Source organism: Coturnix japonica, chromosome 5 (genome assembly GCF_001577835.2).
Source record: "Coturnix japonica isolate 7356 chromosome 5, Coturnix japonica 2.1, whole genome shotgun sequence".
Lineage (NCBI taxonomy): Eukaryota > Metazoa > Chordata > Aves > Galliformes > Phasianidae > Coturnix > Coturnix japonica.
Genome location: NC_029520.1, coordinates 1,214,087 through 1,239,251, shown reverse-complemented (window position 1 = coordinate 1,239,251; position 25,165 = coordinate 1,214,087). Strand labels below are relative to the sequence as shown.

Sequence of the window (25,165 nt, the reverse complement as noted above, 5' to 3'; positions counted from 1 at the left end):
TTTGCAAAGGCATCTTTGAACTTACGTGTGCAGACAGATTTATTTGCTCAGCATGATCCGGACACATTTTGGCTGCACATCGCAGTACGCCTCAATGGTTAGAAATCAGCAACAGACAGAATGTAGCACAGGGAAGCCGTGTTGGTTGATTTCTCTTGCTCTAGATGTTTTCTTTCTTCTTTTGTGACCAAAGCAATAGCCCTTTCTATTAAGAGATGCTTCGCCACCAGGTCCAGGCCAATGCAAAGCCATTGTGGAGAAATCAGCCTGGATGTGAGCTGGGGGCTAGGTGCCTTTCATCTATTTCCTCTCTCCCTATTTATAGAACGTGGGAGAAGCAATTGGGATCCGTGTCCTTGTTTTGCAGCGTCTCTGCCTGACTGGTAATACAAAGTTTGCACAGCTGAAGCAAAGTCAGGTTTCGATTCCAGTAGGAGCTTGCAACACTGCTGAGAAAGGAGCAGGCTCAGAGCTCCCTGAAGTCTGAAAGCACTTTTAATTGCATGCTGTCTTTGCTTTAGCAACTAAAAATATGTTTATTGACAGCATTGCTTTTGTTTTATTCTTGGAGAGCATTCCCTGGTGGCTCCATGCAATGTTAACTCTCTGGAGGCACACTAGTAGCAAGGCTTGCTGAGTTCTTACTGTCTCTGAGGGAGTAATGTTTGTACAGTCATTAATGAGAGACAATTACAGGTAAGATGTGAGCTGGAGACACGGGGATTGAGCCCTTTGGGTGGGTGCTTAGGAGATGACCTAACCACTATTGGGAGTGAAACTTTACAGCAACTTTGTTAGTTATAGAAAGGTGCTGGCTCTGAAGTCAGCATCATTGCTTTCAGCATGGATCTTCTAGTCTTCTATACCTTGAAATCATTTCACACAGCAGAAAGGGGGCTGGCTCCCTTTTTATCTTCCCATCCTAAACAAAAACAAACACACTGCTACTTTCCAAGCCAGCAAAGTTCAGTCTTTTTTTTCCCCCTCTTCTCAAAATAGCCAATGATGAGGCAGGGATTTCATTTGGACCGTGCTATGGGGCATGAGGTGATTTCATTCTATGTCTGCTTTAGGACAATATTTTGCTTGTGCTGGATTTTGCTTTGCAGGGATGTGATTTCATGAGTGAATCTGGCTTCTTTCCCAGTTGCAAACTCAGCATCTTAAAAACAAATAAATAACTTGCAAGTATGGAGAAGCCTGGCCACAAATATGTCAGCAGAAAGTAATATCCACCCCCACATACCTTCATCTGGCTCTGCCACAGGTGCTTGGTTCAGTGATTGCAAGTGTTAATGCTATGTTCCTGTTGTGATCCATTTCAAAGGTCTCCAGCAAACATGGGCCCATGTATTGTCATGGCTTTCCAATATCCCCAAATGCAGGTAAGTTCTTGCTGGGGAAGCAAAGACTGAGGCCCAGCTCACATCACACATAGCAGCACTACAGCTCAGCTTAAGCCCAGCAAGAAGTGGATAAGCTGATGTCTCCCGCTAGAAGCAGGGATGAGTTCTAAGCACCTGCTATGCGTGAGGTGGTTCCTGGGTGCATATGGGATGCATGCACAGAAAAACATACACTGAATTTACCCAGGATGCACAAACACTGTCAGCTTTGGCTCAGATCAGGCAATGTACTATAAACAGGGCCAAAGCAAGACAGGATTTGACTGCAGACGTCTCATTTCCTTAGGAAACTGGACTAAAAATAGGAGAGGGACACAAGGGAAACTTCTTCATGACATGACACCCCCCCTCTCCAGCTGGGTTTTTGTCCTGAAATCTGAGGTTTGGAGCTCTTGCTGATGTCTTCTGGGCTCCAGATGGAATCAAGCTGCAAATGTGGTTCCTGTGAGCTCCAGAGTAGTGCTGGAGGGGCATGGGCTGATGCAGGAAACCCTTCTCAAGGTCAGGACACAACTCTTGAGTTCTGTGCATGCACTAGAGCTGTTTAGCTCCACCACTCATTATGGGCTGTAAACATCGAATTTTGGGTTACCTTGAGTGCTGGGTAAGGCAGTGCAGGTGACCTGGGTTCCACTGCAGAGGAGTTTATCAGGCAAGGCTCACGTGAGGGATGATGAAAGCCTTTGGAAGGGAGGCTGGAGCCCTAGGGTGGACGTTTGACTGCTCTGCACCCTTTCTTGTGTCTGTTCTGGAGTTTTAGCGTTGCTGCAATCTGTGCCGCCCTTGCAAGCGGCGACCTGGACTTTGCTGAAGGTGGCCGAGATGCTGCGGGAGTTTTCCCTCCTGCTTCCCTACAAGCCCAGCAAACGGGAGCTGATCGTTAAGTGGGGGGCGAAGAGGAGGAGGAGGAAGTGGAGGTGAGCATCCCCCAGCCCGCCCGCACCCAGCCCTGCCCGGCCCCTGGGGCGGAGCTCGGAGCTCCGAGCTGCTGAGAGCGGTACTGCGAGGGACGGAACGCGGAGATCCGAGGCACGGAGCCCCGGCCCCGGCATGAGCTTCCCGCGGCCCCTGCGGCGCTCCATCAGCCTGAGCCCGGCCCGAACCCTGCGGCTCGTCGTGCTGGGGCAAGGCGCCGTGGGCAAGACAGGTAGGACCAGGGGAGGGATGGATCCCCTGGAAGGACTGGGGCGGGATGGGGAGTGAGTTCCTCCAGCAGTGCAGCGTGGGTTTGGTTTTCCTTCCTCCCTGCGCTTTGCTCCACCGCTCCCCCATTGCGAGGATTTGGGGCAACCCTTCGCCCATCCAGGGCTGGCAGTTCTCTTTGCAGCACTCAGGAGCACAGCCGTCCCAACCAGCTCTAGGGATGACATTGGGGCTGTCGTGTCCTTGGGGGCAGGGTGACGTTTTCCACTCTACCAAGGCACAACCTCTATAACTGTGCGGCGGTGGCACCTCCACCGGGCTTGCTGCCAGCTGTCGGGGCTGTCCGAGCTGCGTTTCCATATACAGTAACCAACTGGCCTCTTGCTTCCTTCGTGTTATCAAAAAACACATCACAATTTCCCCCCCTCTTGCCCTGAAGGGAGTAACGCTGAGATCTTGCTTAGAGATCAGGAACTTGCAGCTCCAGAAATCAAAGGGAATATTGAGGTGAAATGCATAAAGAAGGACTGTCCCCCAGGCCTGGTGGTCTCTGTGGGGAAGTAAAAGCACCATTTTCTCTCCCACCTCTGCTGCATTCACCTGGATGAGCCCAACTGGGAGCAATGCTCTGCTGTCCAGAGCAGATTTGAGCAACTTTAAGTTCTGGCCTCATGGGAACGTGTTGCAGCAGCTCAGGCCTTTCCATCCTTGTGTCCCAACCCTCTGAGTTTGAGTACAGGTCTATGGTTGAACTCCATCGGTAGCTCCAAGATTAAAACCAGCATAAATCAGCCATGGGAGGCTGGAAGTGCAGCCCTGCTGCCTTCTGCTGCTGATCCCAGTGTAAACTTCAGAGGGGAGCTCTGCTTACAGAGTGCCAACTGAAGATGGATTGATGCTGTAAAGCTCGTGTGCTGTGCAGCAGGACAAATGCTCAGCACGTGGCTGCACGGGGCTGTGGAGGTGACCTGCAGCACAGCTTGGTCATGCATCACAACATCCCCTTAATCATTGATAGAGTCCAAATTAACCTTATCTGCACTGGGGTTCTCAAAAGAGAGCCCTCTCTGAGGTCATGTATGTTCAAGATGGGGGGAAAAATAATGCCTTATATGGCTGCTTAGATGTGCTTGTGTCTTGCTGCCTTCATCTTAACAGGCAGCTCCTGCACCCGAGCCAATTTTTAATTCACTTAATTGGCTCCTCTGCCTGTCCAACACCACACTCTCCAGCACTGGGTGGCTGCCGAACATAATGTCATGGTGCTTCCTAGAAATCAGGACTGCTGTGCCCCAGTTTTCCCTGTCTGTTTGGATCCCACCTGAAAGATGCTGCTGCACATCTCTTGTGGGATCCTTGGTTATCACCTCAGAAAGCAAATGTCACCTGAGTATCGGAGCACGTCAGTTCTGCTTGCTGCAAGCTTCACATTGACGTCTTTCCTTTAGGAGAGTTTAATGCCATGTTCTGGGGTTGATGTGTTTCATTCTCCCTTTGCTGTCCTTGCTCTGTTTTCTCCACCTGCTGTGCTGACGTCTCGTACGCAGCCTCCTCGTTCTGTCTCTCCTGGGGCTTTTTCTTTTCCCTGCCCTCCGTTCCCACTCATTTTCCACCGATTTCACTTTCCGCTCCCATTGCCTCTCTCACCACCTCTCCCTCCTGTCCATAATCATTACCATCATAACCTCCTTGAAGTGTTAAAGCGTCACTCACATCAGCCCTGCTCCTTCAACCTCCGAACTGCTTCTCTGCCCACACCAGTAAATACACCAACAGTGTATTTTCAAAGATGCTGCCTGCAAAAGACAACGGTGACTGGTTTGCTTTGTCCACCTGCAGCTGGGAACACATGGATCATGTCTGAGCTCTGCCCCATCCAAGCTGCCTGGATGGGGAGAGGTGACAAGGGTGAGGGTGAGCCCATGCTGTTTTTGGATAGCCCTCCAGCATCAGCAGACCTTGGCCAGCCATTCAAGTGTAATTTGGGCTTCGCATCTCCCTGTCTTGCAGGGAGAGCTGGTAATTGGATAAGAGAGGTTTAATTGCTCACACTGCCTCTGCAGGGCTTGTTTTGCTGCAGCACACTGCTGCTGTATGGAAGACCTTGCTTAGGATTTCTCCATGCATCCCTCCCACTTTGCTGTGCCCCGCAATGCTCCAACTTGGGAGTTTGGGTGAATTTTGTCACATTTGCTGCCAATGGCTTTTATTCCTCCCTGCGACGTGCCTGGGTCAGGTTAAACAAACAGGACTGAGATTCATGAGACCCATCCAAGCAGTCATAGCATCAGCAGAGGTGATATAGAGGGAGAGCCTGGCCCTACAGCTTGCCTACGCGTTGAGTTCATGTTCACCCACCATAAAACTAAGCACGTGCATAAATCTCTGCAGGATTCAGGGCCAGAAAAAGCAATTTATCAACCCTGACCATGAACTACATGTACAAGGAGCTGGGTGTTATGGGTTTACGATGCCTGGCTTGCTCTCTGTTCCCAGCCACCAAGCAAGATTCACTTCCCATCCACACGCTCTGAAGAGACGTTTCTGACAGCAGAGAGGCTCCTGGCAAGGCGAGAGATTGAGTTAGCAGAGTCCCAGGGGTCTGTTACTGCTTTCCATCCCTGTTCTGCCGAGTTTCACTGAGATGAAAGGCATTTATACTGCTGAACAAGCAGGCGGCTTTGGGGTGGTGGAGGTGTTTGGTGTGCAGAGCTGTGTAAGACCCTACTTTCTACCCATAGCATCCCATTGAGCTTTGGTCCTTGATGTGAGTGATTGCAAGAGCAAAATCCATGTTCCCAGTGCTTGGGTTAATTAGGTATCAGACTAATTCAGGGGAATACAGGAATGTGAAGCATTGCCAAGGCAGCTGATGCAGTGCTGGAAGGCACTTCCCAAAACCTGATCTTCATAGGGCTGGGTTTGCATTGTGGCTGCTGTAATATTACCTTCTGCCTCCCACAGGGGCCTGTCTTTGCTCTAACCCTCCTGCCTCCATCAACCAATATTTCTCTATATTTTGTTCCGATGATTATAACTAAGTTTATTGCTGTTTTATTTTGTTTCCTTTTTTTTTTTTTTATTGACAGCACTGACTGTCAGATTCATCACCAGAAGGTTCATTGGAGACTATGACCCAACACTAGGTAAGCAAAGTCCGTTTCCTTGCTGCTAATGCTTCTCCACTCCCAAACTCACCATATTCCCTTGTTTCACCTCAAGCAGACCAGCAGCAGTCAGAGCCAACAGCTCTTATGATGAAAGCTTGAGGGAGCTAGGCTTGTTTAGCCACACACTAGAATAAAATAGAAAGCAATCATGGGAATTCTCACTGCTGTGTTTCTCTGTCTGTCTTCCTCCAGAAATGATTTACAGACACATGGCTGTCATTGACGGAGAGATGGTGCACTTTGAGATCCTGGATACAGCAGGACAGGTAAGCTCACACAGTTGGCTGGTCTGGGATGATTGAACTTGGCCATCCCTGTTCTTCCATTAGCTTTAATCTGTTATGGCTGAAATACCAGTTGAGCTGTTTATCTCAGAAAAAAAATAATGTTTTGGAGACTTTATCCACTGGATTGCCAGAGAATTACACTAGCTCTGCCTTTCCGTACCTACAGTTCTACAATGTTCAAGAAACATTTAGATGTGTTACTAAGGGATGTGGTTTAATGGGGAAAAATTGATAGCAGGTGGATGGTTGGACTGAATGAGTTTGGAGATCTTTTCCAGCCTTGGTGAATTTATGATTCTATGGCTCTCTGGTTCTATTACATTCTTCATCCATCACTTTTCACAGCCCAGCAGACTCCTCTCCTGGACTTGCTTACAGGTCAATGAGAGCCCAGGCCAAAAAACCCTCAGAAATAATGATGATGGGTCCCCGTGAGAGGTTTTATGGGTTACAGCATGTGCATTTAGATGTTGGAGCTTCTCATACTAATGGCAACTCCTCTGCCCCACCAGGAGGAAGACTCCCTGCAGATAGAGGAGAAGATCAAATGGGGTGATGGCTTTGCCGTGGTCTACTCGGTGACAGACAGGTGCAGCTTCGATGAGGTGATGCGGTTGTGTTTCCTCATCAACCACATCCATTCCAGCCCTAAGAGGAGCGGTGGGAGCGAGCAGCCGCCTGTGGTCATCGTGGCCAACAAGAAGGACTTGCAGTTTGACAGGATGGTGTCCACTCAAGATGGTGAAAACCTCTCCAAAGCTTTGAAGCTTCCTTTCTATGAGATTTCCACTCGGGACAGCTACGAGGAGACCGTGACAGTGTTCAGTACCCTCTACCAAGAGCTCATGAGACAGGGGCATTTCTCCCCAGGCTCCTTCAAGAGGAGGACAGTGTCGAAAGTGATGGAGAAGATTCCCAAGATGCAAGCCAGCTCTACCTTGAACTCAGCAGGCCGGAGTCTCAGCTTTAACTCCTTTAGGGACTACATTCCCGAGTGAGCTTCCCTGGTACAGAGGAACAGGACCGAGGGATGGGTCCTCCTGCTGCTGAGGCACCTGTTATGTAGTGAGGAGCTGCTTTTTTGGGGTTGAAGAGCAGCATGTAGAGCAGGAGGGGAATGTTAAGTGTTGCATTGGTGTTCAGAAGCCTCTGAAGGCTTGGTTGCTACAAACAGGCTCTGGGTCTGCGGGAAGGATGCTCTTCCTCTGTCCCACCCGTCCTCCTCCTCCTCCTGCTTGTTAAAGTCAGCAACAAAGGTTGCTCCTATTGACTTCAGATGTGTTGTGTCAATGCTTGTGGGTCCCAGTGGGCTGCACTGGGGATCAGACCCAGCACCCACAACTCCCCATGGGATTTCTGCTTCCCACAGAGAGCTCACTGGGTCTGTCCCTGTCCCTTCTCATGCTCCTGGGCTGGCAGCAAGGGCATGTTTTAAAGCAGAGATCTGTTTACAGTAAGAATAAAAAGTCTGCTTTTCTCAGAAGCCATTTTTTTTAACATCTGAAGCTCCTTTGCACTCTCTCTCCCGTAACATCACTATAAATATAAGCCTGGGTAAAGGGCTGTTTGGTGAGGCTGCCCCTTGTTTGACATCTCTGGGGCTGCTAGCCTTTAAGGGGAAGCAAATTGGATGGCATCACTTCTGTGTCCTGCAGCCTTAGGCTAAGGTCATGCTGCTCCATCCTCGGGGAGAGTGTAGTTCCTGACGCATGCCCTGGAGCTCAGCTCAGTGTGTGTCTTGGCTCTGCTTTGCCACCCAAGGTGAGTTCTTTAGGAAGACATGTGACATGCCACTTGTATGTCTTCTGAGAAACAACCGTGTGCCCTGTGCCAATAAAAACTGAGCTAGTGCCTGTGTGTGATGCTCTATTGCCTGGATGTCCCCATGGGAGTGAGGAAGAGATTGTTGTCCCATGCTAAAACAGGTATGTCACTTTTAGGGAGAGCATGGGTGGGGAATAAACCTTTACACTGGGGCTTGATGTCTCCTGTTGCTTCCACCCCTTTGTGTGTGCTCCCCCTGTGATGGTGCAAAAAGGAAGAAGCTGGCAGAGATGCACATTGTATGGGGAATTGGTAATCACAGCCTGAACCTCTGATTAATCAGCTGAGGTGAGTGTTGGGGCAGCTGTGGGAGCACAGGGGAGAGTAATTGAGCTGTGCTCCCAGAAGGGGTGGATGACTCCACCTCCTCTAGACCTCATTTAAGTGCTGACCACCACTAAGGCAGCTTCTCTTGGAGATTGCTCCTTGGTGGGGAGAGCCTCAGTGTTTCCCAGCAGACCAAAGGATTCCATATGGGTGAGTTTTTTTCTGTAAATAACCTCTTGGGTATTTACTACCATCTTTTCATTATTGTCACTGTACACACAGCCTGAGGATACAGCTCGTTCTCCATCTCCTTCTTGCCCACGTGGATGCCCCTTGATCCCTTATAGCCCCAAAGATGCTTCCTGGGGTTACTGATGCCTAACCAAGAGCGGTGGTTCATCTATGGTTTAACCCAACCCTGCCTTCCTCCGTGCTTCTGCCATACGTCCATCCCATGGGGTGAAGATGAGAGGGTCTGAAACAAAAACAGTTTGGGATTGCTCCTTCTCAACATCTGAATTATCTCCAAAGCAGCAACAGTGGGAAACACCTCTGGGAGCTGTTTGTGGCCAGGCAACTACCAACTTTGAGAGCAAAATTTGGGGCTTAAAGCCTTGGGGAATGCTGACTATGGGGAAGCAAGAACTGGGATTGACTCCAAGCAATGGGATCTGCACCCAGACCCAACCAGGATGCTGAGCACATGCTTGAGTCTTGCTCTGTGCCAACACGCAAAGCCAGGCACAGCAGAAATCCACATTATTCAGTATGAATTACTCAAAATGAGGAACAGGAGAGTGACAGCTTGTGGAAAGCAGGAACTGGAATGTATGTGCTTCCCCTGGGAGAGGGGCACAGCAGGGATCACTGTCCTGAGCTGACCCCAGCGCATCACTTTGTCACTAGGATCCCAAGCAGAGTGTTTGGCCAAAGCCTTCATGTGCTCACTGGTTGCAAGTCAGCCCCCTTGTGAAGGACAGGAGACTGTTTAGACTGCTATAATTAGCAAGAAACCTCATTTATTCAACTATACTCAGAGAGGCCAGGGAGAGCTTGTTAGGGCTAATTGCTGGAAGCCTTGAGGGAGGTGGAGTTTACCCTCTTGGGTGCAGTGTTGGGAGGGTGGCCCTCGGGGTGGTCCTTTCCATGGTTGAAGATGTCCTTGGGAAGGTTTCAGTAGGGCAGCCCTATAGATCCTAAATTCCTTTTGCAGAAGCTTGGGTAATGAGAGGAAGGTCTCTGCTTTCCTTGGAGCATGTTCTGCAGGCTTTGGAGGCTCAGGGAGGAAGGCTTCAAGTCACATTAATGGCAGACTTTAGGGCTGTTTAATAACACAAGGGGGAAAACAGGGATGAATGGAGCTGGGTTGTCCTATGTCAATGCTCTGGGCAAGTGCTCCCACACTTTCCTGTTCTGTTGGAAAATGTCAGCCTTCTTGGGACAAGTGGGTGTCTGGAGGGCTGTGCTGCACCTGGGGCCCGTCAGTCCTTCCAGCCTGATGGGAGATGCAACCATTTGGATGTCTTAATTACCCAACATTACACTTGGGTTGAGTGAGGTGGGTTTCTGCATCCCTAACCCAAGACCTTATGGTACCTGCTGCTCTGCTTGAGCTCCTCGTGTGAGGAGCTGTGATCAGAAAGATGAAGCTGTGCTTACATGGGTATGAGAAAGCTGATTTCTACAGGGGGTCCCATGGTGGAGAAGCTGCATTCTTTCCTGTGGTGCCACAAAGGGATGGTTTCTATCCAGTGCAAAAAGGAATGCAAAGGGGTTAAAATAAATACATTAAAAATAAAAGTGAGACAATAGTCCAGAGCAGTTGTTTCCAAATGCTGCTGCTATTTATATGCCCACATCCTCCATGTGGGTCTTGCTGCTTGGTTTATTGCCATTATAAATAGCTGCTGTGTTGCTGGGGAGCTGAGGGAAACTCAGGACTGCTCTCCAGGGGGAAAATGTGGGGCTGAGGTTTGGGGTTTTCAGCCACCAGATGAGCCATATCACTCTCTGTTTCCTTCACTCCTTAGATCTCTTCAAACTGTTTGTCAACTCTGCTAACTTTCTCCAGCTGCGCCCTCTGTAAGGCATGGAGATGCTGAGTGCAGATGAAGGCTTTTGCTGTCACTGCAAGGAAAGTCTGGGAACTGCAAGTGGAAGAAAAGCAAAGGGTGCCTTAGCGAACATAAGGGAGAGAAGCCAAGACCTGGAGATGCTCTGCTGCTCCTATCCTTCTTTTGTTCTTGGCAAGCCCCAGCTCCTCTCTCTATATATTCAAAGAAAAACAATGAAAAGAATAGCCCAGCATTGCTAGTGTGGACTGGGAGTGTTGCTGGGAAGTTGTGGCTCTCATCACTTGGTGCTTTGGGGCTGTAAGAAAATATTGATGCTAAGGGCTGGTCCTGGGCCCTGTGGGCAGAGCCCCACAGCTCCCCATGCTCTCTTGTTTTTCCAGCCTGAAGCATAACAATAGGGTTTTTGTAGCTGTATGTGATCTATGGGCATCAGCAGCCATGGGAGCTGTGTTCCCTTCATGCCCCAAGGGTTTGCAAATCCCTGTCAACCAGAGCCTTGGGAAATCCCCAAAGGAAAAGAGAAAATGGGTGGTTTTGTAACGTTTTGGTGTCTTCAAATCTGCAGATTTGGTGGGAAGAAATGGGATTATCAGGGCATGGCTTCGTGTGCTCAGCCCCATTGCCAGTCCCCCCTTTTCAGATCTGTGTTAAACCATGCAGGATGGTGGGCTGGCTGGCTGGAAACCGGGTGAACTACCCCAAAATGTTTTTTTCCCCCCTCCATGGAAGCAGTCAAGGATAAGTGATTTTTCTTGGCAATGGAACAGAAATGCTTGGGATGGGCTAAGAAAGGAAAACATAGAGCTGAGACTTTGAGCTGCCTGCGGGATCTGAAGCGTGCTGAAGTTTGGGATAGGATCATAGAATTGCTTAGATTGGAAGGGATCTTGAGGACAACCCAGTGCCACCCCTCCTGCTGTGGGCTGGTTGCCACCCACCAGATCATGCTGCCTATGATCCCATCCAACCTGGCCTTGGGCATGGCCAGGGATGGGGCATCCACAGCCTGGGATGGATGGGGAAACTTCCCCAAACCATCACTTCTACCTCAAGGACACTGATGGGAGAGGGGGGAGAGGGTTTAGATCAAGCCAACTGAGGGCAGACTGCTTGGGGTTGTGGATTTCCAAGTTTAGGCTGGGTGGGGAGGAAGGAAAGCTGCTTTTTAAGAAAGGCTTTTAAAAATAAACTTCAAGCACCAGCATTGTGCTGGGATGCAGCTGCTGTGTGTTGCCACCGCTGTGTTAGCAGCATCCCCTGGGTCTGCTTGTGCACAATTCCTCTAATCCTCCCTTGGAGCCCTTTGCCGTCCTGTGGCTGCTGGGATTTAACTACATGCCATGTGAGAGAGCTTTTCCCCAAGCTGATCTCACTGCCAAACATATCATCAGACACCCCCCCATCCCCCAGCCAACAAACCAGCTGCTTTTCCTGACATTATGGACTATCGTGCCCCTACCCTATGGGCTGAATTATATGGTGGGTTGTTGATTTCTTTCTAGGCATTTCTCTTTATTTTAACTAGCTTTCAGCCCACAACTTGAATGGATTTTTTTGGTGGTTTTTTTTTTTTCCTCCTGGTTCTCTCCAGCTCCTCCCAGTAATCTCAGTGAGCTCTGGCTGGGAAAGCTGTGCCTTGGTATCCATCTCCATCACTTTGCCACCCTCCTCTTCGTTGTGGATCAGACTCTTTCTCATCAAGCACTTTCTAGGTGACAACGAAGGATTTCCATGAAGATTTGACCATCTTGAGAACCTCCCGAAGAGCAGAATTTCCTGGGGTGAGTAATGCTGTTGTCTTTAGGTCAAGGCATTGGGGTTGTTGGGTTATTTCTTAGACTCACAGAATCATTAACATTGGGAAAGATCGCTAAGTCCAACCACCAACCCACCACCATCATGCCCACTAATGGTGTTGCTCAGTGCCACATCTGACCTTTTTGCTCTATGCATAATGGGGGAACTCTTCAAAATCTTCCTTCCTTTCTTCCTTTCTTTATTTTCAGCTGGGCAATATTGTTTGTAAACCCCAGGTGATCCCCATTTGCCCATTGGCTGGGTTAAGGTTAGGATGAGTGCATGAGGCATGGGATGAGTGCTTTAGGGAGCAAGTGGCCCTCTGCACCTTGGGCATATCCAAAGTACGAGAAACAGGAGGGGAAACCCCCAAAATAATAATAAAAGCCAAATCATCATAGAATCAGCAGAATGGGGAGGCTTAGCAACGCCACTATAGATTCATAGATGTGTAATGAGAGTTCATCCAGTGCCGCCTTAATAATGTGGTTAAAATACACCAAAGAAACAAAATCTTATGGTTATTTCCGTATAAGTCAATGCTTAAAAAAAAAAAAGAAATCAGAAAATTCCTCAGCTCTGTTGCTAATGTAAGAAACCTGTGGGGGCCTGGGGAGGGAGGCAGTGAGCCATCCCAGCTTAGATAACGCACTGGCTTTGCTTGGATCAAGTTGCTGGGTCTATAAAGGTCTCTGACGTGGCTGCGGGGTTGGGAGGAACAGTTACCCTTGGGAAAGAGAATCAAGAGCCTCTGCCCTGTGTCACAGCAGCCAAATTTCAGGGTGAGGCGCTGGGTCGGCGATGGTTATGCCTGGGTGCTGCTGTAGCATCTTTTAGGTAAGAGATGCAGCTGTGCCTTTCTGGAGGGGGAGGGTTACAAAGGGATGTAAGGGAAGTGGCATGTGATCCCTAAACAGGAACAGCGGGGCAGTGAAATCTGTGTTATTGGTCCCAAAATTCAGCAGAGCGGGTGGAGAGAGGCAGACAAAGGCAGTAAGTTGGTGTCACCCAAACAGGTTGTCTTCACCCGTGTCCCTGTGCCCACTTTGAGAATGGGATGCCCCGTCCTCATCATGCAAGGGCTCAGCTAACACAGCCAGACTTTACTCTGTGCCTTCACCAAGTACTTCTGCAAGCAAGGGGAAATGAGGATGGAAAGCTGGTGTCGAGTTACAGAGTCACCTTTCCCATCCCCACTATTCCAAACACCCTGCTAGAATTTTTCAGCACCTCTTTGCAATCTGCAGCCCTTCCATAAGAAAAGCTGCGAGGGGCCCTTCCTTCCCCCTTTGGAATTTTAACTCCTCGAGTTCTTTCAGAGCAATCCAAGGTTTGAGTGTGTGTGTGTGTGTGTGTGTGGGATTCTTTCTTGTGCTGTTGCAGGGGAAGGGAGAACGAGGGGAAAGAGGAGCGTCTCAGAGCATCCCGCAGCAGCGTGCCATGCCTATTGCTCGCCCCACCGGCCGCATCCCCGAAGCTGCTTGGACTTCTGGCATCAGAGAGCTGACAGAGCCCTGGAAAGGTGCCTTGGGTTGCCTCGGCGTGGCCGTATTCTTCGCTATGACCATCGGCATCATCTCCTGGCAGGCTTTGGAGCAGCCCCTGGAGGAATGGATGCTGCGAGGCCAGACAAGCGGGATGCTGTGGGATCGCCGCCGCGGTGCCCTGCTCCTGCGGGCGCTGCCGATGGGGCGGCCGCTGGTGTCCATCACAGTGGGTAGCGTGCCGGCTTCAGAGCCGCCTCTGCCACGGGATCGGTGCTGGCAGGACAGCACGGAGTTCTGCTACACGTGGGAGGAGGAGGCTGAGCTCCGCATCTCGATCCAACCCACCCCGGCCCCTGGCACTGAGTGCTATAGTGTCCACTGGACGCCGCTGCGCCCCGATATTACGATGAAGGTAATGAGCTCCACGCCTCTTTCACCTAGTTCCTTTGGGGCAAAATGAGCTGGTTTGGGACAAAATGTAGCATTTTGCAGTCTGGCTGTACCCTATCTTGTAGACATGGAGGGTGTAGGTGTGGAAAATCCTATTTTTGATGCCCCTGTGCACCCCCTATACCCACAGGGCTGCCTCCTTCTGGTGCTTCATGAGTAACCACAGGCTGTGTTTAAACGGAGACCAGATAAATAATCATTGGAGCACACAGAGGAGGAAACAAGGAACAGCCCAGGAGGGTCCCTGCCAATTCCAGGCGCAGCCAGACTCCTGCTGGGATGAAAATGTATTGGGATTTTCTTTGGGGTATTTAGCCCCTCTATGGGGCATTTCTATTCTGTAAAGCCCTTGATTGCCTCTTGGCGTGGTTTCATGCCAGTGGATGGCATTATCTGAAAGCAACCACTTTGTTAATTCATGTTAATCTATGGGCGCTCAAGGGGATGAGCAAGAATAGATTTATTTTTTTCCCCATCAATTTTAATGTCAAAAACCTTAATTAAAAATAGCATCTGTAGGAAAGTTAAGTGTTAAGAGTGAGTTTACTTTTTTTCTCCCCACCCCCCAGCTGGTGTAACTGGTTCAACTGACACCCAAAGCAGCTATTCTGGGCCTCCAGTGTTTCCACTTGAATAATTTACATCTCCACTCCTCACCTCTTGGTTAGGCTTAACCTGGTGTTGCCCCCGCAGCAGCAGCAATAGGCTTTGGGTAGTGTCAGAGCTGTATGGGATGTAAGGGGACCATCTTCACCCACCCCAACAACCCCCAGAGTTCTGGAGGCCCATCTCCACGCGCCAAGTCACGCGCTTGGCTAAGTCCTGCTGATCCCTCTATTTGGCAGGGAAGGGAAACTCTCAGAGGCTTCGAAACACTGGGCATCATGCAACAACACCCTTTCCCTTCCCTTCCCTTCCCTTCCCTTCCCTTCCCTTCCCTTCCCTTCCCTTCCCTTCCCTTCCCTTCCCTTCCTTTCCCTTCCCTTCCTTCCCTTCCTTTCCCTTCCCTTCCGCTTCCCTTCCTTCCCTTCCCTTCCATTTCCTGTCCGCTTCCCTTCCCTTCCCTTCCCTTCGCCTTCCTGTCTTCCCTCCCTTCCCCTTTCCCTTCCTTCCTTCCCTTCCGTTTCCCTTCCCTTCCCTTCCCTTCCCTTCCCTTCCCTTCCCTTCCCATTTTCCTGTTTTATTTTAATAACTAAACCTATTGTTTTTGCTTAGAGTTTGCATTCCCCTGCCCATATGTGTCAAATCCAGATGTATCCAGATATGTAATGGGGGTTGGGGAGATGGACAGCAATCCTCGTCAGATGAATGAGTTTGTGGTCTTCAAGGTCTATAACTTTAAGCCTGGACTTAAACTGGGTGCAGTTTCTTCCCCGTTCCATTTGATCTCTTTAATGAATCCACATCCTATAGGAGTGATTATGTAGAATTTCCTTAATTTTTCTTCATAAAAGCCCAACTCTTGCGTGCTTAAGTGGGAAAATCTTAAAGTTTCTAGCAGGTCGTACACAGAAAGCAAAAAGTAATTGAGAGTAAAACCCCAAAGTATACAGGTTTGGAGTTGTTCTCCCTGGAAAAAGATGAGGTCATGACACGGGCATGTCTCTCTCCTGCTGCAGGATTGCTTCTCCATGGCCAATGTCTCATGGTATGGAGGTGCAAGCCTCCGTGCCCAACACTGGCCCTTCAACAGTGCTGAGAGCCCAGAGCAGCCCTTTGTCAGTGGAGATTTCAGCAAAAACCCCACTGGGTATGGCCCTGTGCTGGAGAGATACTTCTTAGGGTCAACAGGTATTTTCTGCTTCCCCATTTGATTTCCTATGGGTTTAATCACTGCATCTCTCCATCCATCCCAGTTCAACTGAGAACTATTTCCCCCTCTTTTAACCCCAAAGGAGTAACAGTGACAGTGGCACCTGACGTGCCCCTGGTCCTCTCTCTGGAGAGCCATTGGCATTTCTGCCTGGGAGGAGCTGGAGGCCCCCTGCACTATGTCCTCTGCTTCAGCCCCGATATCACAACTGCACACCGGCATGTGGGCACCCAGCTGGCAGGGCCAGCACGAGCACTGCCTGATACAACACTGCTGTGGTAAGCCATTCCTTCTGCCTCCATTACTGGGTTGCTTTCCAAGCCTAAATTAGCACAAATCTCCATTTTGCTGATTTTTCCTCATCCACTGAATTATATGTGCCTCTCTTGCGGTGCCCTTTGCTAGCCCAAGGTGCAGACCCCATGTGTTCTTCATCCCACAGGTCTCCTATCTGGCAGTATGATGGTCCAGAGGGTTCTGCTGCCAAAATTAAGCGGGGTCTGAGGTCGCTGGCCAAGAGACTGAAGCGGCATCGCATGCAGGAGGGGGTTCTGGCCCTGAGGGAGCATGGCACAGCCACACTTGCCACCACGGTACATCCCATCCTGCCAGCTCCTGTGCTTTGAATTCCCACAGAGCAATTTGAAATCCCTCTGAAATGCAGAAGCATTCATTTGGTTGAGTGGGAGATTTATTGAGCATCCTTTCTTAGTGATGGAAATCTTGGTTTGGGGTTTTACTCCATGGAGGATGGTCATGAGTGTCATCCGCAAGGGGAACCCTAATGATCTATCTTGGGACCATTGCATTTGGATGTCTTTATCAACAACATAGACAGTGGGGTTGAGTGTAACTTTACTAAGTTAGCAGACGACACAAACCTGAGTGGTGTGTGCTCAGTAGAATAGAAGGAAGGGATACCATCCAGAGGGGCCTGTACAGACTCAAAAAGGTGGGTGCATTAGAAGCTAATGAGGTCTAGCCCTCTTGGAATGGGGTTTGGAGCACAGTGGTCTTTGAGGTCCCTTCTAACCACAGTGGTTCAATGGGCTTGTGGTTGGCTTGGGGTTTTACCCATAGAAATGGTGCTGCTGACCTCGATGTCTTTGCCATTCCCACAAAACAAACTTATCCTTTTTAATTCCTTTCAGGACCATGTGCCTGCAGAGAGGAGGAAGAGGCATGGTGCATCCCATGCCTGGGACCCGGCAATGATCTTCCCACTGCAGCTCTCCATCACTCTGTCCCCCTACATCAGCATTGCTGCCCCGCTCTTCCTGCACTTGCTGAGGGATGGTGAGACCGGCTACTGGCTGAGCCTGCAGCCCCGCTATGGGGGCTGCTCGGTATGGTACCCAGCACCTCTATCTTGTCTTATTTTAAATGACCCACCAGTTTGCTATTCAACCTTGCAGGGTGAAATTTTTCACTTCTGTGCACTGCATCGACGCAAGTAGTGGTGTCACCCCCTCTCCAAGCCTTGCACCCCACATTTTTTGGTGATGTTTTAAGGGTCTGACTGATATTTCTCACCATTTGCTGCAGGTCCCATTGCTGACAACATGGAAGGGACAGCTTTGTGCACGCCTGAACATCACCAATGAGGCAGCACTGAGCTGGTACTTGTCCCATGCCCGTGGCCTGAGGCACAAGTTGGGTGCCAAGTACGTGATCTTTGAGGGTGCTGAGGGCAATGCCTTCCTGGAGCAAGCAATGTCTCCTCCTGCTGAGCTGGCTGGTGACCAATATGCTGAGATGCTGGCAGCAGCACTAGTGACACTGGGGAATGCCACTGTCATCAGCGTCGGTGCCAGGTGGGTTGTGATGAGAAGATGCTTGGGGAAGCATCAAGGTGATTTTCCCATCTCTTTGCTTCTTCTGTCTCTTTCTGAGTGTTATTTTGGAATAATACTTTAGAGCATAAAAATGCACCAACGCAATGATTCTTAATTGTATTAATGCCAGATGCAGTAGAAATCCACTGTAGCCTCTATGGGTATTTAAGGAGGGAGCAAAACCCTGCAGTAGTAAAGGTTTGTGGTGCCAAATGACTGCACTTATCTGACCTGCATAGCCCATAGTCGGGTGTTTTTAGCCTTCAAGAGGGGATAGAATCAGGGCTAAATCCTTTTTGGTTAGATGACCTCTGAGTCTTTAGTGCCAAGTCTTGTCATGAAGACTTGGACCTGACCCTTTTTGGCTGCTAGAAATGTAGTGGCAGTGTTCTGTCTTTTATACTGGGCTGTTTGGGGACGTGTTCCCCTCCAAGCAAGCCTCACGCATAGAAGTGTTACTGGAAAATAATAGTAATAATAATAACACGGGGAAAATAATTTCTCCCTCTGGCAGACAGACAAATCCACTGTCAATTATGATGGCCCCTTAATGCAAAACAGATGAGCATGAATGCAAGCCAGGAGGAGAAATACTCCCTGCAGGACACATCACAGTGGGGTTCAGCTTCTGGATTTGGAGCACCTCATGGACCAGGGCTGAGGGGACACCCCTGTCTGTGTTCTGGGTATGATTTTTGGAGGCTCTTTTCCTATGAGGGTGTGCCAAGAGGATGAGTGTGAGGTGGGGTGTCAACTCTCATGGAGTTGAGCCAGGAGGATGAAAACTTTGAGCAGGAGATCTGGGGAGATATTCCAGAATCATAGAATCATTAAGGCTGGAAAAGACCACTAAGATCATTACCCATCACCATCAAGAAGAACTAGAGTGGCTGAATTCAGCAGGTGCAGCAGGTGGGAGATGAGTTGAAGAGCACTGGCTTCTCTTTCACAAAGGTCCTCAATGGCTGGGGAACCCATTTGACCATAGTGACTGCCAGGACAGCCAAGAGCTGTGGGGTTTCAATAGAGATCCTTCTAAATACATTGTGTTTGTGCTTGTTTCCCCCAGATCTAGTCACCTACCATTCTTTGTCCAGATGAGCCCGCTGCATTCAGACTGGAGCTACGCTGGACTGAAGGGATTAATTCCCTCCACGCTGCACTACAGCCTTTTGGGCTACAATTTCTTCATCCCTGATACAGTAGGTAATGTCTTCTTCCCTTTCATGCTTGCTGTAGTATTTTCTTGAGGGATTTTTGCAGCATTCTATGTGAGAGGAGCATGGGCTCAGTGACTATAGAGTGGCTTCAAGCACTTTGATCCCAGAACCCCATTTTGGTTGGATTGGAGGTTACTAGGGAATGAGATGAGGAGCTGAAGGCACAATACCACGTTGTAAATCTTAATAGGCAGCCAGTTCTCAGGGGATGTCCTATACTTCATTGCGCGCATTGCTTGGGCTAAAACTGAGCCGACAAAAGCAAAAGAGGGAGCCAGCAGCTGGAAAACAGCCTGCCTGAGCTCCCAGATGGGAAACAGCTATTCATAAAGTGCCAGCAGTCCTGATCCAAGTTTGTATTTCTGCTCTGAAGCACAATGGCATGAGATCTTTAAATAAAAATAATTAGAGACTGAAACATAATCATCTAATGGGGGCCAAGTGGTTCATTTCTCCCTTCTTCTTGAGGGTGAATGTTAATTGTTTAGACCTCACCGCAAGCACAGAAGTCATCACAGAGGTCATGCTGAAGGTGGTCAGAGCCAGCACAGCTGCAGACAGCCCTGGAAAAGGGGCAGTGTTGAGCAATTTTCAATTTGGCTTCCATTTATTGTTGGCTTTCCTTAGAAAACAAGGCTTGGGCAATCACGTGTGCTAGTGGCATCCTGAACTGATGCTAAATCCGCTGGCTAATGTCAGTGGGAGAGAAAGTGAGGGACTCTGTCCCTGCATGGATGGGGTTACCCTGCGGATGCCCTCCTGTCCTTTCCAAACCTCTCTCTGGTGCTCTGTGGAGGAACTTGAATCTATTTCCACCATGTTTCTGATCAACCAGTAGATACTCTGTGCCTCCACCACTTTCCACTATGATCATGGCACAAATTATGTCTTTCAGCCTTGTTTCATGGGGTACCAACATCTTTTCCTTCCAATCTGGGGAAAACATTATTTTCTGAGGACTGCTGGCTATTTTCCAGCCTTGCCCTTTGCTGTTGATGTACTATTCCTTATGCTCTGATGAAGCATAGGAGTTATGCATATGTATACGAAGTTTTGGAGTTCCTTGCTGTCTACCCTTTACATGTCCCATTCCTTTTGGTGATCCCATCAGGTTCTACCTGACTATTTTCCTTTGCTGGGTTGTGTTGTCATCATCTACTCTTCGGTGATCATAATTTAATCCTAGCACAGGATCTGGATGAAAATTTGTGCCACCTTGAATACTAAATATGGTGGCAGCACATCGAATTGGCAAGAAAATCCTTTATTTTTATGATCCTTCTGCAAAGAAAAATATTCCTTTTTACAGTGTTCTACAATGACTTAGAAACTATAATCTCCTTAGACCTCATTCCCAGTGTCTGTCCCATTAAACAGCCATCTTCAGTCATTTTAGGACATTCAAAGAGGGGTCAAGCAAGGAAAACCCAGAAGTGGGGATTCAGCTACTCTTGCAGTGGGGTTATGCATCTTGCTTGCATCAAGAGCAGGTTGCTTTGACCCTTTTTGGGATGAGATGTCTCTAAGCAGCTCTGCTCAGCTCCTTGTCCCTGGCAGGAGGCAGCTTGGCTGGTGACACCCCAGGGGACCAGGAGCTGTATGTGAGGTGGTTGCAGATTGTGACGTTCCTCCCTGTGATGGCCTTTGGCACACCACCCTGGCTCTGCTGTGACTCCTGGGTACGTACACCAATGTCCCACAGAGGAGGGCACATCTGTTCCTTAAGGAAGAAATGCACTCTAAAAGCCATTAAAAAAAAAAAAAAAGCCATTATTAGCCCCTGTTGGGGAAAGTGGGTGCTAAAATTAACTGTACTAATTATGATACCCACAAAACCCAGCAACAAATCATTACATGATATCAACATTGCTTTTTCTTCTGTATAACTATTGTGAATTTTCACCACTTCAAGCTTTGGCTATATGCAGCCACATGGTTGGTATCCACAATGCCTGCAGGTGTCATACCTGTTCCTCATTCATTTTTGTTGCTGGAATTGTTTGAGTATTAATTTGTCAACTAGTTGATTTCTATGCTATTGTAAACCCACGTATTCACCTTCAAAATTTGGAGGTGTTCAAGACCAGGTTGGATGGGGCCCTGAGCAGCCTGGTCCAGTACCAGATCTGGAGGTCTGCAGCCCTGCCTGTGGCAGGGGGTTGGAACCTGGTGATCCTTGGGGTCTCTTCCTTCAAACCCATTTGGCAGCCATTGTGATGGCCATGTTGCAATTTATTGATCCTGTCCCTAAGGAAACATCTATTTTCTTTCCTCTTGCTTTGCTGTGGATTCCTTTTACCATGTATTCCTTTTATCCCCCATTCCTGTGTAGGTCCTGAATCTTACCCGGCAATGCATACAGAAGCACAGGGACTTTGTGGTGCCACTCATCATAAAATACAGCAAGGAATGGCTTAGTTCAGGGTACCCAATCTTCCGCCCAGCGTGGTGGCTCAGTCCCACGGACCCGACCGCTTTCACCGTTGAAGACGAATTTCTCATTGGAGATGAGGTAGGGAATGTAGAGACAACTTCCCCAAAGGGTAATTTGGGAAAATACAGAGTGTCCTACAGTTGTCCAGCCACTCCTTCACACCCTCTTCAGATACAGAGCTCAAATGGAGGGTACTCAAAACTGAAAGGTTGGTGGAGTCCCGTTGGCTATTTCAGGTTTGAAATGTATTCAAAATGGAGAGTCAATGGGACTTTTTGTTTTGTTTTTAATATCAGGGTATTTTTCAGCCATTCGTGGCAGAAGGAACCTCCTGATTGTCACCATTGTTTCTTTTCCCCAATTCTTTTGGGGGTTTTAATTCCATTTACTGGAGCTTTATTGGAATCCTATGGGATTCACACACTCAAATCTATTTTACTCCAGTGTAGTAAATATTATTTATCCCAAGCACTGTAAGTAGAGCCATTGATTTTTATAAGGCCGTCATGAGTTAGGTGAACGTTGTCATTCAACCACAACTTGATAAGTCCTCATCTAGCATGCGGATGGCACAAATTAATGTGATTTGCTGCCTTAAAGCAAAAATGGATCTTGGAAAAGCAGCTGGAGTCTTCTGAAATGCTTTCTTAGAGAAAACTGTGCCTCATCCCCTTGTTTCTGTAAAGAGCTTTTATTCTGCACTGCTGTGAGTTGGAATGGCATTGTTTGAGAGAAGAGACATTTCTTTGGTCCTGATGTACTGCAAGGTGTATATTCAGGCAGTGGTGATGGTATTGGTTATAACTGGAAGCAAGCAGAAACTTAGGTTCTTCTCCCCAGATCACTTAAATGGAAGAATCCCTGATGCAGTGGAAATGGCCAGGGCAGAAATGTGCTCTGTGTTAGCAGGGTGAGATTCCCAGTAAAGAACAACAAGCATCTTTCTGTCTCAGGATCTGCAAAACTATGGCTTGGCTGAGAGCTCCCAAAATACGGTAAAAGATCAGGCTTGTTCCATCAGTCTTTCTGATAAAACACCACATGAGGCCAGTGAAACCTGGCCTGATTTTGCTTCAAAAGGAGGCTCGAGCTGGCAGGAAGGAGAGCCAAAGATGGTTTTGCACCATCACCGATGTTTTCCTGCTCCTGAGTTGTCACCCAGACTTTTTTGGGGGGGTAACTCTGGCCTGGGAGGATCACCTTGGTTTGAGATTTGATTTATTATTTTTTTAGGCTGTTTTTAACATTGATTACTTCCAGACCCATGTAACCTGAATGTCTTGGCAGCACACTTCCAACCCACTGAATGCTTCCAGTAAAGAGTGTTGAAACATAAAAGCATTTCAGCCAAAAATAAAAAAATAAAAAAATAAAACCAAACACCAAAAAACCAACACCAGAAAAAACCCTCCCACAAAATTAGGAAACCCATCAAGTGCAGCATTGCTTTACATCAGCACTGTCTGAGTGAAAGTAGAAGCTGTAAGAGGCTGGATTGTGCTGCCAACTACATCTTTAAAGGCCAAGAGCGTCCTCAGAGGTGTTCCCCAAAGAGAGCCAAACACCACAATGTCATCCCAGGACATTGATACCCAAGGTTCATCCACATTTAGTGAAGGGACTGACCAAGATTTCAAGAGACTGAGTTGACTGATCAGTGCATCTCATATATTATTTCTGCCTTTTGCTACTTTTTTCTTCATTTATTGGCTTGGAGTTTGCTTTTTCATGGTTTCCTTTCCATGTTCCTTGAGATACAGTCCATCATGTTGTATGTACTGAACAATGCTCTTCCTAGGCTTTAGATCCAAACTAACTCTCCCAGAGAAGAGAGCTTTGGAATCCCACGTTCTGAGCAACCTGGAACTAAAGCTCCCACAGAATGTTTCTTTCTAATCAAAATCCAAGTTTCTGCTTGGCTTGGTGTCATATTGTCTTTGATTCTTGATTAGCTCATACTCAAGTATCTTCAACTGGATCTCCCCCAGGCACCAGGTCAGGGGATAAAAGAGTCTGCCAGAAATTCCCTCCGTGGCATAAATGTTGTGTTCCACCAAATGCCTCACAGCTCTATAAAATCTCAAAAACTGCTTTGAGTAATAAGCCTGAGTCTTCCTGCGTCCATCCTGGCCTGCTCAACCTCATGGCCAAAGCTTTGTTTTCTGGAAACTTCAGATTTCTGCTTTTATTTCAGTTCAGGTGTTTTAAAATATGGCTTGGGTGGATTTTGGAGTCTTTTTCTTCCAAAATATGCATTGGATGAAGACTACAGGACTTGCTGATGGTGTTTTTTTTCTTCCCAAGTACAAGTTGGACAGACTCTCACATCTTGATCAAATACAGGACATTACATCACCTCTTCCCACTCCTGTTTAGTAAACCTTACCCATGGGATCAATGACCTCTGCTGCTTGCATATGTGGATACAGCAGCTGATTTTCTCTGCAGTGCCTCATCTGACCCTGCAGGTACTGAATTACTTTTTCTTTGCCTGTTTCACTGCAGGTTCTGGTGGCTCCAATAACAGAAAAAGGGCAAACGTGGCGAGATATCTACCTGCCTGGAGAAGGATGTCGGTGGCGGGACACCAACAGTGCTCGTGTGTTTGATGGAGGCACTGTCATCAGGAACTACTCTGTCAGCCTTGAAGAGGTGCCAGTTTTTTTAAAGATCTCCTAAATTCAGACTGAGTCTGAAGCAGCTGATCTCCTTCAGAGATACTATTGATGTGCATGGACACCACGTGCTAAATGCTACCTGTTTCTCTCATCTGATGTTGCAAATGGGACTCCAAAAGAATTTTTGGTGGTGAGTGAGTGACCTGGATGACAATTGTTAACTTTGGGAATTTCAGTGGGTTTCTCTTGAAGAGCAACTCGGTCAAGCAAAGTAGTGTCACTAATAGAGCCTGAAGTGGATGGACAGGATGGCTGCTCACCTTGGGATAAAGAATCCAGGACTCAGCATCCCATGCATTACCTACAAGGCCAACTCCAGCATGCCTGAGCCACTACTCTTCACTACTTGTCGAATTTTATGCTTTTTCCCAATTATTTCTTGAGGTGCCAGTCGGAACCATTGAGACCAGCCTGACCAGTGGAAGGATGCAGCTGTGTGGAGCCAGGAGTTGGACTTAATGATCCTTACAGGTCCCTTCCAACTCAGGATATTCTGTGATCTTCATGGGCAAAGTAGATGTTAGGAATTTTGAATGAGCACTGAAGTGCTCATAACTATATGTTAGCTCTTCAGCAATATCTCAAGGTACAGATTAGCACGTTGTCGGATAGGGAGAAGGTTTTGGAGGCTTGATGTTAACAAATAGATCATGTTCTGTGGGGAAACTAAAGGCCCTGCTTTGATTTACTCACTTTGTTTGAAACAAAATCCAGCAAGCTGGATCCTTGTTTAGGATAAAGCCCTAAATCCTGCTGGCTTCAGATGGATACAAAACGTGGAGCACAGGTCTCTCTGCACAGATTAAACCATTGCAAATCCCAACGGTGCTGGCGTCTTTCTCCAGACCTTCCACAAGCTCAGACTGAAAGCTCAATTGATAGCTTTTGCTGTTCTTGGCCTCAAAAATAATCACTAACTTGAATGCCGGCCAAGTGACTGGCTGAAGATTAAAATAATAGCAATAAATAAAAAGCTCACGCATGATGCATGTATAGGAAATTGCACAACACCATGTGATGTAAAAAAGCCTCCAGCAGCCAATTTGTTTCTGTCTGTTTATAGGGTAGGCCTTGTTTCTAGAGAAAACTTTGCATAATTTGGGTTTCCTCCTCTGTGATGCTGCTGCATTACGACGGGTGCTGTCACATCATTGCCAGCTAAGATCATATTGCTAATGCATTTCTACCTTATGAGCAATTGGATATTAAAGACTGTATATGGAGTCACCGTGATGTTTATGGAGTGTTTACTAAGGTATCCTTGACTTAAGGTATTGGC

The 25,165-nt window shown here is 48.1% G+C and overlaps 2 protein-coding genes and 1 long non-coding RNA gene across 5 annotated transcripts; all 3 read left to right on the top strand.

The window, feature by feature from the left end:
- The first annotated feature begins 2,456 nt into the window (after window positions 1-2,456).
- LOC107314270 (ras-related and estrogen-regulated growth inhibitor-like) lies at window positions 2,457-7,863 on the top strand. Its single transcript, XM_015863348.1, has 4 exons — window positions 2,457-2,553; window positions 5,639-5,695; window positions 5,912-5,985; window positions 6,519-7,863. The coding sequence occupies exons 1-4, from the start codon at window positions 2,457-2,459 to the stop codon at window positions 7,002-7,004; spliced, it is 714 nt and encodes a 237-aa protein (XP_015718834.1). The 3' UTR covers window positions 7,005-7,863.
- Window positions 7,864-8,261: 398 nt separating this feature from the next.
- LOC116653509 lies at window positions 8,262-9,124 on the top strand. Its single transcript, XR_004307527.1, has 2 exons — window positions 8,262-8,307; window positions 8,380-9,124. It is a non-coding gene; the product is annotated as an uncharacterized LOC116653509 (long non-coding RNA).
- A 984-nt stretch (window positions 9,125-10,108) lies between these two features.
- Window positions 10,109-25,114, top strand: LOC107314311 (SITS-binding protein-like). Of its 3 annotated transcripts, none has more exons than XM_015863440.2 (11): window positions 10,109-11,953; window positions 13,353-13,868; window positions 15,526-15,697; window positions 15,802-15,997; window positions 16,162-16,312; window positions 16,871-17,065; window positions 17,265-17,533; window positions 18,624-18,760; window positions 20,332-20,453; window positions 21,107-21,286; window positions 23,714-25,114. In XM_015863440.2, the coding sequence occupies exons 2-11, from the start codon at window positions 13,410-13,412 to the stop codon at window positions 23,885-23,887; spliced, it is 2,055 nt and encodes a 684-aa protein (XP_015718926.1). In that variant the 5' UTR covers window positions 10,109-11,953; window positions 13,353-13,409; the 3' UTR covers window positions 23,888-25,114. The 3 variants fall into 3 exon arrangements, with proteins under 3 accessions (XP_015718926.1, XP_015718924.1, XP_015718923.1); XM_015863438.2 differs by lacking the exon at window positions 10,109-11,953 and adding an exon at window positions 11,985-12,806; XM_015863437.2 differs by lacking the exon at window positions 10,109-11,953 and adding an exon at window positions 11,985-12,806 and having other exon boundaries at window positions 12,986-13,868.
- The last annotated feature ends 51 nt before the right edge of the window (window positions 25,115-25,165 follow it).